At 26.9% G+C, this 14,483-nt stretch overlaps 4 protein-coding genes across 6 annotated transcripts in view; 3 read left to right on the plus strand and 1 right to left on the minus strand.

Moving 5' to 3' along the window:
* The window catches only part of Dredd (Caspase-8 Dredd), a 31,720-nt gene that overhangs the window by 10,044 nt on the left and 7,193 nt on the right, over positions 1-14,483 (plus strand). The gene's annotated exons all lie outside the window — the stretch shown is intronic.
* Positions 2-8,228, minus strand: LOC141537860 (uncharacterized). Of its 3 annotated transcripts, none has more exons than XM_074259047.1 (3): positions 7,468-8,228; positions 5,319-6,099; positions 2-95 (listed from the first exon to the last, which is right to left on the minus strand). In XM_074259047.1, the coding sequence occupies exons 1-3, from the start codon at positions 8,038-8,040 to the stop codon at positions 79-81; spliced, it is 1,371 nt and encodes a 456-aa protein (XP_074115148.1). In that variant the 5' UTR covers positions 8,041-8,228; the 3' UTR covers positions 2-78. The 3 variants fall into 3 exon arrangements, with proteins under 3 accessions (XP_074115148.1, XP_074115146.1, XP_074115147.1); XM_074259045.1 differs by lacking the exon at positions 2-95 and adding an exon at positions 3,689-4,347 and having other exon boundaries at positions 5,302-6,099; XM_074259046.1 differs by lacking the exon at positions 2-95 and adding an exon at positions 4,183-4,347.
* On the plus strand, positions 71-14,225 carry LOC141538253 (neprilysin-2-like). Its single transcript, XM_074259630.1, has 8 exons — positions 71-110; positions 8,576-8,687; positions 9,498-9,613; positions 9,689-9,937; positions 10,017-10,219; positions 11,830-12,781; positions 13,762-14,002; positions 14,103-14,225. Coding segments are annotated over exons 2-7 (1,665 nt in total). The 5' UTR covers positions 71-110; positions 8,576-8,685; the 3' UTR covers positions 13,905-14,002; positions 14,103-14,225.
* Positions 2,362-3,862, plus strand: LOC141537864 (uncharacterized). The gene is made up of 4 exons (XM_074259054.1): positions 2,362-2,608; positions 3,128-3,349; positions 3,441-3,591; positions 3,689-3,862. Exons 1-4 carry the CDS (start codon positions 2,423-2,425, stop codon positions 3,769-3,771), a joined length of 642 nt encoding a protein of 213 aa, XP_074115155.1. The 5' UTR covers positions 2,362-2,422; the 3' UTR covers positions 3,772-3,862.

The following is a 14,483-nucleotide window of genomic DNA, read 5'->3' on the forward strand; positions in this document are numbered from 1 at the left end:
ATGATTCTGAGGTGGGGTACAGATGTCATGTGGCGATGACGTCATGAATCGGTTAGTTTTGAGATATTCCGCCAGATGTCAGGTGACTGTCGTTTCTGAAAAGGAAGAATGTGAGTTATAAAGGAAACTGTGATAATGGCTGTTAGATAAATAAATTTCTTTGTACGTGATGACTTTAGATTTTTTCCAAAAAATTATTTGAAAAAAAATTGCATTTTAACATTTTTAAAAATTAAAAAATTTTTAAATTAAAAAAAAAATTTTTTTAACTTCTTTTTTGTCATAATTTATTTGTTAAAAAAAAATTATTTAAATTATCAAGTATGTGGCTAAATTAATTTTCATTCTTTGTACGCTTTGTCAAGTTTAGTTTAAGGTGGGATGGAGTTTCATTAATAAAAATTTTGTTTTAGTAATTGCTTTTTAAAAAAATTTTTATATGAATTATTAATTTATATAATTTGAATTAAGAAAAAATTATGACATTAAATTTAGTTGTCACTTCACAATTGTTTTAATTTTTTTTTAATAAATAAATTATAGCAAAAAGAAAAATATTTAAAAAAATGGACTTGTAGAAATTTTAATAAATTGAAAATGCAATTTTTTAAAAATAATTTTTTAGAACAAATGTTTTTGTTAAAGAAAATTAAAAAATTGTCAAGTGACAGCTAATTTTAATATTATGAAAAAATTACTTCCACCAAGAATAGAATTTCAAGAAAAATTTTTACTTCGGTCAATACAGCTTCGATCTTCCTTCAGGAACTCGAAAATTTTCTTGAGCAAAAAATTTTGTTCTCCATTTAAGAAATTTTTCTTTCTGTGTAATATTATGTTAAATTTCTGTAAATTGCATCTGAAAGCTTAACAAGTAAGGTTTTATTTTCATACTTATGTATTTTTTTTAATTAAGCAGTTTAGGAATGACGGAAATTTGAATTCTTCAAAATCCTTTAAAATTGGCGCTTTTACTGTTTATTTACAAAATAACTGATGAATGCGATACTTTGAAAAATTTTTGTAAATTGCATCTGAAAGCTTATTAAATAAACTTTAAAATGACATATAACAAGTTTTTACATCACACACGGAAAAAAAAACGTTGTAAAATTTATAGAAAAGTTTGTAAAATTTACAAAATTTTATCTATAAGTCGAGTTATGTAATATTTACCGAAGTTACTATGTTATTTTTACGTGGTAAATTCTGTTATTATAAATCTGTAAATTTAATAAATTGAGTCTGTAATTATAATATAACTTTTTCTGTTATTATTACTGTAAATTTATTGTAATGAATTAAAAAGCATTACTTGAATCAGCATCATTGCAAACTAATTTATATCACGGTTTTGAATTTTTTCAAAAATTTTAATTTTTCTGATTTTTTACAGTGTACTTCAAGACAAATTATTTTTTTATAATCAGTAAAAAAAAATTTGTTCACATATATGATAAAAATTTTAAATTTACTATTAATGGATTATTGTTTACATTTTTAATCAATAATCAAACATAATTTTAATTCAAGAAGTTACTCTGCAACGATCACATAATATTTTATAGCCCTGAATAAAAAAAGTATTGAAAAGTATCGGATTGACTATAAAACCAATATTTTTCAATAATTTTTTTTTAATCAGGGAGATTTCATAGAATTTATCTGTAAATTTTACGAAAAATTACGTAATTTTCACGTAAACTCACAAGTAATAATTACATATTTTTTCTGTAAATTTTAAAGAATATTTACTGTGGAAATTTTGAAGATTATTTTCTGTAAATTTTACACAGTCGTTTTTTTCGTATAGAAATTTTTCCTATGGAAAAATCCTTATGTTTTTTCCGCCGTGTAGAATTGTTTCATAATTTAAATATTTTAAACATTGTAGTATTATAAAGCTGCTGTTGTAGGCACAGGCTGTGTACTTCATCATTCATTAATTATTTTTATTATCGGATACTCAATATATTTTGATATACAACGCTGATATATAAAATAAATACTAGAAATGAAAGATGTTTGGGCAACATTGTATAAAAAACATAAAAAGGACTATAAACCCGAACCGATACGCTCAGTCATTTAGAATTTCATTGCGTTAGTTCAAACTCTCGTAAAAAAAATATCGAGCTAAGATTACGCATGGCTCTAGTCCTGAGTGATTAAATGTAAAAACATGAAGTTAGTTTAAAATCAACTTCACCAATCCTATTGTTAAAATACTATATATCAGTTGTACGTGCTTTTTTACTGCGAAGAAAGCAAACATTAAATCACTCAGTTCTGCACGTGTTAGTAAGCAAGTTATCTTAGCTCTATTATATTAGTGCTCGATGATAAAGCTCAGAGTAGAAGTCAAGGAGTAGAAAATTATTTATTAATCAACAAAAAAAATTATTTTTTATATTCAGTTAAAATGGAAGTTATTGATACAAATAATAATGAAGGATCATCTGCAGAAGATAGCGAGTATTCATGTATATGTGCGTGTATTTTATACAATTTTGTGTTGATTACACAGTGTTTTTTATTATTGTTGAAATTTTTAGTAGAAAGTATTTATTATATACTTTGCGGCTTTGCAACCTTTTTTTTAGGAACTGTAAGTTAAAATTTATTTTTATTGTAAAAAGTTTTTTTTTTTTCAATCTGATGATATTTTTATAAATAAAATTATCTTTAATTTTTATTAAGAAATTGTTTTTAAATTTTTATTAGAAATTTTTTAAATAAATTTTATTAAGAAATTGTTTTTAAATTATCAAATAAAATTTTTTTTCAATTTTTATTAGAATGTTTTAAAATAATTTTTATTAAAAAATTGTTTTTAAATTATTAAATAAAATTGTTTTTAAATTTTTATTAGAAATTTTTTAAATAATTTTTATTAAAAATAGTTTTCCAATTTTTATTAAAAATTTTAAAAATTTGTGAACATTTGTTATCAAAAAGATGATTTTACTTAGGTTAAAATTTTTAAATATTTGTAATCAAGAAGAAAATGTTTTTAATTGTACGTTTTGAGCTGGAATCCCTGTATACAACAAATCTAATAATTTTTCTCCGGATTATAACTTAAATTTCAGTTTATCAAACCTCATAATTTCATTTCTTCTTTCAGGCAATATATTTCTTCATCTTCAAGAAGCTATTAGATCCTTCTCAAATAAACTACTCGGTACATCTTTTCCGACGTAAAAGAGAAATTGCGCTAAATTCTTCTGAATTGCAACCTGCCGAAATTTATAATTATAATATTTACAGTGCAGAAGTAATAACATTGATCGTGATTGTAATGATTAAATACGTTTTAACAGGGTTAATATTTTGGTATTCAAAGAAGGTAACTATTTTTTTTTTTTTAAAAGACTTTTAAAACAATTTTGCATTTTAAAATTTATGAAATTGATAAATAATAAATATTTTCCTTCTAGGGAAACTATAAACTGATTTTGCCGTACTTGATGTTTCTCATTGTAGTGATAAATGTCTTGCTAATTTTCTTCCTGTTCTTAACGATTCAAAATTTTAAACATTCTAAGCAAGTTGGATTTTTGGTACTCGCATTTGGATTGTTTATTCTTGGTACGAATAGAATTATTATATAATTAATTTTTTAAAAAAATCTCTAAAAAAATTTTTTTTTTTTAATTATTTTTCTTATAATTAAAATTTTTTTTAGGAAACGGAGTTTACTTCTGGATAGCCATGTACCGACGATACCAAAACTTAAAAGATCAAGAGTACTTGATACCATTTATATAATTTTTATTTTTTTTTTTTTACATTTTTTTATTTTTATTAAAAAATTTTTTTATAATTTTTGGCTTAATTAAAAACTACAATGAATAAATATATTTTGTTATTTTATAAATAAATAAAAATAATCTGACTTAAGTAATTATTTTTTGTCGCACTGAAAAAAAAAAATTCTTGATTGGAGTGTAAATTTTCTTGGCTCAAGAAAATATCAATGAAGATTGAAAATTTCTTGAATGATTCATTTATTCAAACAGATTTTATTTAGAACTGAAGAACAACAAAGATAAAAAATAAAAACATAGTTGAATTATTTTAATACAGCTCAACTAAATACAAATTTATCAAAGCACCACTGGTAAGACTGCTGTGTTCCAGTACCGCAAAAGTTTCCAGTGTTTCAGTAACATTGGTTCCTTGAGGTCTCATAATACGTCTAAGATCGTTTTTCAAAAAATTTCTCATCTCGTTTTCGAGGGTCCAATTACGAGTTGCTGAGAATATTTCACTCTTGAAAATAGTATCAGAGTATAAGATTGATTCTTTCAAATATTTATCAGTTTCACAAGGTAATATCAACATCTAAAAAAAAAAACCACGGAACAATTTAATTAAAGCACTCGTTAATCTATAGGAGACTTTCTGTAGATATAGTCACTCATCACGATATCTCAGGAACTATAAGACCTAGAGACTGGAAATTCGGCAGGAATATTCCTTTCGCCAAGTAGAGGTCAGCTAAGAACGGATTTACAAAATTCTACCCACAAGGGGGGTTGCGGGGGCGTTAACAATGAAAAATTCCCGTTTTTAAACTATACCTCCTATCGACTCCAAATTTGGTAGGAATCTTCTGTGAGAGATGTAGAAATAATCTATAAACGAATTTTACGATATCTCACCTCACAGAGGGTTGCGGGGGTGGGTATTAACAATCAAAATTTTTAATTTTCAAGCTATAACTCCTACAGACTCCAAATTTTGTATGAATTTTCTGTAAGTGATGAAAAAATAATTTATGAACGAATTTTACGATATTCTACCCCAAAGAGGATTGCGGGGGCGTTAATAATGAAAAATTACCGTTTTTAAACTATACCTCCTATCGACTCCAAATTTGGTAGGAATCTTCTGTAAGAGATGTAGAAAAAGTCTATGGGCAAATTTTACGATAGCTCATCTCACAGGGGTTTGCGAAGATGGTTGTTAACATAAAAAATTTTTAATTTCCAAGCTTTAGCTCCTATAGACTCCAAATTCTCATTTCAAATTTTTTTCTTCGTGTCAATTATTATTCATTTTTTAAAAAAAGCCACGCAAACATTATAATGATTGCACATTGAAAGTTACAATGAATATTAGCTGGAATAATTACATGGATAAAAGGTATATGCTAATTCGATGAAATTTGGAATTTGTAAAAGTCAAAACAATACTCTAATTAAATTTCAAGTTTAGATCTAAAAATACAATTCTATAAAATGCCCAGCGAAGCGGGCGGGTAATAGCTAGTAGAATGATAAAATAAAAAATTACCTGGGACAAGCATTCACCTTTTTCGGTACCAGTAGTGAAATGCGTTTCATCGCCCTTCGAGAACCATAATATGATATTTTTTCCCTCAAAAATATTATATTTGATGTTATTTTTTGAATTTTTATTCAATTTGATCACTACCGCTGACGGAAATTCCAACTTTTGGTTCTTAAATCCTGAGCAAGCAGTCAGTTTTAAACACATCTTTTTTGGATCAAACTTTTCTGAACCAATTCCGTAATTTTGATGATTTAAACTTTCCTCGAAAACATTAAGTTTTCCATTATCTATTTCTAAAGTCTCATTTTTGGTGTACTTGCGGCACCTTGAGTAACTGTAGGTCGTAAATGCTGAAGTAAATTCGTTATTCGTGCTCATTAATAAATTTTTAGTAGTTACACGTCCCCACCTACTGGTAAATAATTTGTTAAGATTAAATCCATCACCGGGAGCAATATAATTCATTTCTTTTAAATTAGTTAATGAGATATGTTGCTTCTGAGATTCTGAAAGTTCTGGCAATTTAGGCAAAGGCCGCAGTATTAATTTCACTACAACCTTGTTTTGAAAGTTACTCAGAATTTTATTTTGATGAACTCGTTCTGCATTTGGAAATGTGAACAAAGAATAATCGAGATTATTCAAAAAATAGTATTCATTAATCTTCTCTTCAAGTTGATGATTAACATCAGCAAATGTGATCGAACTTCTGTAGATTGACGTGCTGAAGAAATTAGCTGCTTGATCTGGGACATTTGGGTCGATATTATTACACTTTATTGCATCATTTATACTAATCTACAATTTGAAAAACATAAAGTTAATAAAAAGTTGAATAGCATTCACGGCGAAAAAAACATAGGGATTTTTTTCTGTCTCATTACTTTTTTTTATTCAGGGCTATAAGAATATTATGTGATCGTTGCAAAGTAACTTCTTGAATTAAAATTATGTTTGATTATTGATTAAAAATGTAAATAATAATCTGTTAATAGTAAATTTAAAATTTTTATCACATGTGAACAAATTTTTTTTTACTGATTATAAAAAAGTAATTTGTTTTGAAGTACACTGTAAATAATCAGAAAAATTAAAATTTTTGAAAAAATTCAAAACCGTGATATAAATTAGTTTGCAATGATGCTGACTCAACTAATGCTTTTTAATTCATTACAATAAATTTACAGTAATAATAACAGAAAAAGTTATATTATGATTACAGACTCAATTTATTAAATTTAGAGATTTATAATAACAGAATTTACCACGTAAAAATAACATAGTAAGTTCTGTAAATATTACATAAGTCAACTTATAGATAGAATTTTGTAAATTTTACAAACTTTTCTATGAATTTTACAACGTATTTTTTCCATGTATGTTGTTGACAAAGAAATTTTTCTAATGTTAACATAGGAATTTTCCAATGGTAACGTGGGAATTTTTTCTTTATTAATATGAAAGAAATTTCCATGTGACATAGGAAAAATTTATTTATCACTAAAATTTATGTAACTTAATTTAATAATTATAAATTTACATAACAATTTTCTCATTCGAGTAATTTCAGATAATTTAAAAGTAAAACAGTGATATACAGTCGGTTTGTCATAAAAAAATTCGAGGAAATTTTTTTCAAATTTTGCTTTACATTTCGAAAAAATTAAAAATCCAGCAGATTATAGACGGTGTGGCTTAAATTGCCATAACTTTTTCAAAAGTTGACCTGTCGGGACGTTTTTTTTTTTTTTTTTCAAAATTTTTTTTATTAAATGTTCTTTTTGAGAAAAAATAGAAAAAAATTATTCGAACCTATCTTCATCGTTATTTTTTAGATTTTCCGAAAAAACTCCGAATTTCTCGATGATAAACATTTTTAATTTATTTTTTCTTTCTTTCATATAAAACTTTGACATTTTCTTCAAATATCCTGAAAATTTCAGAATGATGTTTTTTTGATTTCTATTTTTTTTCAATTGAAAAAAAAAAATGTTTTTTATGTCATAAATGAATTATTCCTATGTCACATGGATATTTCTATCATGTTAATAAAGAAAAAATTCCCATGTTACCATTGGAACAATTACTATATTACCATAGAAAAAATAAGAAAAATCCCAATGTTTTTTTCGCCATGTTGATTAAATAAAAATAAATATATCTTACCTGAAGAAGACAATTTCCAGTAGAAATAGATGAAGCATAATGAGTTTCATTATCCCGTTTCAATCGAAAAACAACTGTTTCGTTGATCCAAATACCATAGAGCCCATCATTAGCAACTTCCAAAAAGTCATCATCATCTATCAGCTTGATATTCAAACTATGTACATCAATAGCCATGCAAATTTTAACAATCCCATATCTAAAGTACCTGTCATTAACATAATTTCTATTAACACCCAAATATTCATTCCTCTGTAGAAGCAAATGATAAAACAACACTTCCGATGTCCGCTTCGATTGTTTCTCCCCGATAAAAACTTGTGGATAAAAATGAGCCTCCAGAGATTCAAAACGCAGACACGTTTGATAAGAGAATTCATAATCGTATTCATCGTTATGTTGTTTCTTAATAAAGCGTGATCCGTTGAACCCATTGAATATATCACTGACTATTACTTCGCCCGAATCATTTTTGGACAAATTAACCGTATCACCTACCCGCAAGTTTTTCATCGCCTGCGCATTTGCAATTGCTATCAATGCAATAATTAAAATTCTAACAATTTCGTTCATTTCTGTGTTTGAATTGTAACTGTGATTAAATTGTTTTTCAAAAGAAGAAGACTTAGTTCTTCTTGTTTTTGACGAGAAATATTACCTAGTAATAGATTAATTTTATCTATTAAACCATTTTAATTACTTAATTGATGTTCGTTATTAGCTGTAGTTTAGTTTCGATGTCTATAATTAGAGCTGTAGAATTCCACCCAATTAATCTTAACTATCAATCGCTTGGTTTGCTAAGCTTAAATTGAATTGTTTTTTATTTTTAATTTCCCGCCAAAAAATTTGAAAATTTTCGAAAATCGGGAAGTTATCCGTTTTACCCCGTTTTTAGAAAATCGAGTTTTCATCAAAAAAATTTTAATAAAACCTTCATTAAACGTTTCATTTTATAAAAAACATTCTCACAAATGTATTTGATAAATATAAGTCTATGTTTTTATAATGGAATTCCCGATTCCATTAATTTTAATCTACTAACTTCACGTATTTATCAATTACTTCCAATAATGATAGCGTTTTTAATTCTCAATGTGCTTAAAAGGGACTTAAAAATGATAAGGAGACAATTGACCGTATAAAAGTGCTCGAAAATAGTTCAATTAGCAGTAGTTATTAGAATTTTGTTCCAAGATCACTTTTTAACTTTAAAAAATGTAAGTATATAATTTGTAATTTTATTATATTTGAAACCAAATAAATTTTTTACAAATTCTAATAAACAAAATTATTTATACATGGAAAAAACGACTATGTAAAATTTACAGAAAATAATCTTTAAAATTTCCACAGTATATATTCTTTAAAGTTTACAGAAAAAATATGTTATTATTACTGGTGAGTTTACGTGAAAACTACGAATTTTTTTTGTAAAATTTACAGATAAATTCTATGAAATCTCCCGGATTAAAAAAAAAGTATTGAAAAGTATTGGTTTTATAGTCAATCCGATACTTTTCAATACTTTTTTTTTATTCAGGGCTATAAGAATATTATGTGATCGTTGCAGAGTAACTTCTTGAATTAAAATTATGTTTGATTATTGATTAAAAATGTAAATAATAATCTGTTAATAGTAAATTTAAAATTTTTATCATATGTGAACAAATTTTTTTTTACTGATTATAAAAAAATAATTTGTTTTGAAGTACACTGTAAAAAATCAGAAAAATTAAAATTTTTGAAAAAATTCAAAACCGTGATTTAAATTAGTTTGCAATGATGCTGACTCAAGTAATGCTTTTTAATTCATTACAATAAATTTCCAGTAATAATAACAGAAAAAGTTATATTATGATTACAGACTCAATTTATTAAATTTAGAGATTTATAATAACAGAATTTACCACATAATAATAACATAGTAAGTTCTGTAAATATTACATAAGTCGACTTATAGATAGAATTTTGTAAATTTTACAAACTTTTCTATAAATTTTACAACGTTTTTTTTTTTTTTTGTGTAGGGGGTTCACTTTGCTCGTTGTGATTTTTTTCACATTAGCAGCTGCTGAGAGTTTAAACAATACAACAAATGACCCAATTAGAGATCATAATTCTTTGATAAAAAATATGGAATATGGTAAGTGATTCTTTAAATATTTACCATTCAATTTTTCAAACATAAAAATAATACTAAATTAAATATTCTGACTAGGATTGTACATGCTGAAAAATATGAACAAAAGCGTCGATCCTTGCGACAATTTTTACGAATTTGCTTGTGGTAATTTTGATGATCCAAATTCTCCGGCTAAAAAAAATAGATATTATGATAAAGCAACTGATGAAATGGTTCAGAGGTTGAAAAGTTTGTTAACTAATTCCCGTCGATCCTTTAAATTTGAACCTTTTAAATTTATCAGTGATTATTATTACTCTTGCGAAAATATTAACAATTACCATCGTAAGTATTTAATTAATAATTTGAATTTTAAAATGTTTTTTTTTGTAATAATATAATAAAATTGTTTTTTTTGTTGAAGAATACATTGATGAAGATGATACAGAGTTTTTGAATGAAATAATATTAAAATTAGGCGGATGGCCGGTCATTCAAGGAGATAATTGGAATGAAACTGATTTTAATTGGATAAAGATTGTCGACGAAGCGATGAATATTGTTCAAATCCGTATCAGTTTTTATAAACTTTACTTAGTCCAAGATGACGGCGGTGTAAAATTTTTAGTAAGTAATTTTTATCTATTAAAGTAATAGCGTTACTAAAACTATAAGGGCGTATCTCAAAATATTCGCCCTTATGGCGTTGCAGAACCAATCGGGCGTGTAAAAAAATTTTTTTTTGCTCCAATCTATGTAAAAATAGTAAAAAAATTAAAATCTATCGAAAAAATGAAAAAAAATTTTTTTAATATACGCCCTTATGTTTTTAAGAAAAATTTTTTTAAAGTCATAAGGGCGTCTTTTATTTTTTCGGTTTATTATCAATTATATGCCAGAGTAAGAAAAAAATCATATTTTTTTAATTTTTGAATTATTTATATTTTTAATGATAAATTTTTGAATTATTAAAATTATAAGAAACTTAAGAGTAGATCAAAAATGAATTCAAAATTTTTCGTTTTTACTTAAATAAATATTTTTTCAGATAAATTAAGTTGTGGTGTGATATTTTTCATCACCCGTAAAATTTACTATTTACTCTGATCTATAATTAATAATAAATCGAAAAAATAGGTACGCCCTTATGACTTAAAAAAAATTTTTTCTTAAAACTATAAGGGCGTATATTAAAAAAAATTTTGTTTTCGTTTTCGTCATAGATTTTCATGTTTTTACTATTTTTATATTGATTGGAGCAAAAAAAATTTTTTTATACGCCCTTTTGGTTCTGCAATGCCATAAGGGCGTATATTTTGAGATACGCCTTTATGGTTTTAGTAACGCGTAATTTTAATAAATTTTTATACTTCATTTAAGGGGATCCAAGTACCCTCTTAGTTTAAAGAATGTCTATAAAAAAATAATACGTAGAAATACGTTTGTTATGCATCTTAAAATTAATTTCAAAATTAATTAATAACATTTTTGAGGAAATTTTCGAAAAATTTATTCATTAAAAGATTAAAAAAACGGTTTACCCTGAAGGCCATCCCTGCAACTTCCCGCTACTTTCGTAATTAAGCGCTAAAAATTGCGCTTATTACGTTTTTGAACTCGAAGAGCTCAAAAATATAATTTTCACGTAATTTTGAGCGCTCCGAGCTCAAAAATCTGATAGAAGTTTAATAAAACACTATTTTTTGAATTTACAAACCGCAATAACTTTTGAATGAATGAACCGATTTTCACGCGGTTGGCGGCATTCGACGCAGTTTTTCAAATTCTATGATACATTTTCAAACACAAATTGATAAGACCGGAAGTTTCGGTGTAATTCGAAAAAAAACGCTTTTATTCGATTTCTTTCGTCAACGATAACTCACGAACGAATCAACCGATTTTGACCGGCTTGGTGGCGATCGGCGTGGTTTTTCGATGTTAAGAGCTGATTAGTTTTTGGAATTGATCGATCGAGCCGTTTAAAAGTTATTCAAAAAAAACTTGATTTGAAAAAAATTTTTTTCGTAGTTTTTTTAAGATTCCTCAAAATCTACCGGTCGGAATCGGTCCAAATTGTATTCAAAACTCAAGTTTGATCAAGCCCTTTCAAATGACACCAACTGCGATCAACTCGGCCAAGCCGTTCAAAAGTTATGAGAGGTTTACTTAATTTTTTAAGGAGTGTATCTTAAAAACTTATTAAAAATAATTGGACTATTTTGATTTTTTAACAGTTGGGTCCTCCAAAAAAGAACTTAGAAGGAGAAAAATCAAATGCTTACTTTGACTTCATGTCTGATGTCGCCATATTCTTGGGGGCTGATAAAGACCAAGCCGAAGAGCTTAAATTGTCATTTAAGTTCGAGAATGATGTTCAAAAAATTTACAATGAAAGCAAAAGAATCGATGGAGAAAATAGTGAGCCGGTGAAGATGTCAGTGAAAGAAATGATAGAAAAATGGACGAGTACAGATTGGATTAAATATTTAAATTCTGTAATAAAGCCGTCCTTTTATTTTACAAATGAAACAATTGTTCATATACTTTATCCAAGTTTCATCACTAACTTTGAAAAAATGATGAATGAAACTCCCAATAGAGTTCTAGCCAATTACGCGATTTGGACTGTCATCGAGTCTGTTATTCCGTACATAAATTCCAAAACACTTTGGAACTATCGTAAGATTTATATGAAAATTGAAGATTCATTTTATTCAACTTCAGATTCCAAATTTGATTGTATGGCACTTGTTAAAACTGAGTTGGGAATGCTTCTGCATGCTTATTATCTTCGAGAGTATCCAGTTGATGAGCGTACAAGAAGTGAAGTTCATGCAATTTATTCAAATGTGCAGAATAAATTTATTGAAATTTTAAATTCTTCAAAATGGCTCGACAGCAATGCTAAAACTGAAATTATTGATAAAATTACCTCTATTAAAACGGTAATTGGCTATCCAGATGAATTACGGAACGATAATGAATTAAAAAATTACTTTGAGGGGCTTGAGATTACTCGGGATAATTTTTTAAAAAATTATCTCAATGCGAAAATGTTCAGAGGGAGAAAAAAAATATTTTCATTGTTCAAAAATTCAAGTTTTGTTGAATCTAGGATGGATTTATTTACGTATACATACGATTTACCCAACACCGCGATATATAAAAGATCTAGAAATCTCATAAGTAAGTATTTGATTTATTGTTATAATTTTATGCATTACTAGCTATTACCCGCCCGCTTCGCTGGGCATTTTATAGAATTGTATTTTTAGATCTAAACTTGAAATTTAATTAGAGTATTGTTTTGACTTTTACAAATTCCAAATTTCATCGAATTAGCATATACCTTTTATCCATGTAATTTTAATTATTCCAGCTAATATTCATTGTAACTTTCAATGTGCAATCATTATAATGTTTGCGTGGCTTTTTTTAAAAAATGAATAATAATTGACACGAAGAAAAAAATTTGAAATGAGAATTTGGAGTCTATAGGAGCTAAAGCTTGGAAATTAAAAATTTTTTATGTTAACAACCACCTTCGCAAACCCCTGTGAGATGAGCTATCGTAAAATTTGCCCATAGACTTTTTCTACATCTCTTACAGAAGATTCCTACCAAATTTGGAGTCGATAGGAGGTATAGTTTAAAAACGGGAATTTTTCATTATTAACGCCCCCGCAATCCTCTTTGGGGTAGAATATCGTAAAATTCGTTCATAAATTATTTTTTCATCACTTACAGAAAATTCATACAAAATTTGGAGTCTGTAGGAGTTATAGCTTGAAAATTAAAAATTTTGATTGTTAATACCCACCCCCGCAACCCTCTGTGAGGTGAGATATCGTAAAATTCGTTTATAGATTATTTCTACATCTCTTACAGAAGATTCTTGCCAAATTTGGAGTCGATAGGAGCTATAGTTTAAAAACGGGAATTTTTCATTGTTAACGCCCCCGCAACCCTCCTTGTGGGTGGAATTTTGTAAAATCCGTTCTTAGCTGACCTCTACTCGGCGAAAGGAATATTCCTGCCAAATTTCAAGTCTCTAGGTCTTATAGTTCCTGAGATATCGTGATGAGTGACTATATCTATTGAAAGTCTCCTATATATATATATTCCAAACTTTTTTGTTATATAAATTAATACAATTTAATTTTCAGGTGTAGCAGTTGAATTACTCAGGAATTACTTTTTTGATATTGACCGTTTCAATTACTTGAATTATGGAGTAATTGGTGAAACCATCGGTCATGAATTAAGTCATACAGTAGATAACGAGAGAGTCATAAAAAGACTGGGTTAAAATATAAATGGAGTGATTTATCTGATGATGAATATCAGAAGAAGAAGACTTGTATGATTAATCAATATAAAAACTATTCCACAGAAAATAAAGTTAAGGTATTATAATGTACAATCAGTCGATGAGATACTTTAATTTTACAAAAATTTAATGCATCTTTATAGTGACGCTCATGTTATAATTTATTTATTTTTGCAGCTCAACGATAAAAAATACTTAAGTGAAAATATTGCGGATAATGTTGGATTAAAAGTAGCTTACTTGACTTACCAAGATTGGGTCGCTCAAAACGGTCATGAGCCAAGTTTACCTGGAATTTCGTACACACCCAATCAATTATTCTGGATATCATTCGCTAATAAATGGTGTCAATCAAAATCATTGTTATCGAAAGTAGACGTCAAGGCTACTCATTTTCCTAATGATAAACGAGTGATTGGACCTCTTTCAAACAGCATTGAATTTTCGAAAGATTTCAATTGTCCTGTTGGATCTAACATGAATCCTTTAAATAAGTGTATTTTCTTCTGAAAAAATCTATTGTGATTAATGAAAATACTTGTAAATAATCTTGCTATT

The sequence above is a fragment of the Cotesia typhae genome, unplaced genomic scaffold (genome assembly GCF_013202065.1).
Source record: "Cotesia typhae breed Kobodo isofemale line unplaced genomic scaffold, CoteBio_Ctyphae contig_20, whole genome shotgun sequence".
Classification (NCBI taxonomy): domain Eukaryota; kingdom Metazoa; phylum Arthropoda; class Insecta; order Hymenoptera; family Braconidae; genus Cotesia; species Cotesia typhae.

Excerpts from the sequence above, each read along its gene's own strand:
- LOC141538253 (XM_074259630.1), top strand. Across the intron at positions 9,614-9,688 it reads GATAAAAAATATGGAATATG|GATTGTACATGCTGAAAAAT; the intron begins GTAAGTGATTCT and ends TATTCTGACTAG. Across the intron at positions 12,782-13,761 it reads AAGATCTAGAAATCTCATAA|GTGTAGCAGTTGAATTACTC; the intron begins GTAAGTATTTGA and ends TTTAATTTTCAG.
- LOC141537864 (XM_074259054.1), top strand. The coding sequence starts at position 2,423 with ATGGAAGTTATTGATACAAATAATAATGAAGGATCATCTGCAGAAGAT. Across the intron at positions 3,350-3,440 it reads TATTTTGGTATTCAAAGAAG|GGAAACTATAAACTGATTTT; the intron begins GTAACTATTTTT and ends TTTTCCTTCTAG. Across the intron at positions 3,592-3,688 it reads ATTTGGATTGTTTATTCTTG|GAAACGGAGTTTACTTCTGG; the intron begins GTACGAATAGAA and ends AATTTTTTTTAG.
- LOC141537860 (XM_074259045.1), bottom strand. The coding sequence starts at position 8,040 with ATGAACGAAATTGTTAGAATTTTAATTATTGCATTGATAGCAATTGCA. Across the intron at positions 6,100-7,467 it reads CTGGAAATTGTCTTCTTCAG|ATTAGTATAAATGATGCAAT; the intron begins GTAAGATATATT and ends TTCAAATTGTAG. Across the intron at positions 4,348-5,301 it reads AAGGTGAATGCTTGTCCCAG|ATGTTGATATTACCTTGTGA; the intron begins GTAATTTTTTAT and ends TTTTTTTTTTAG.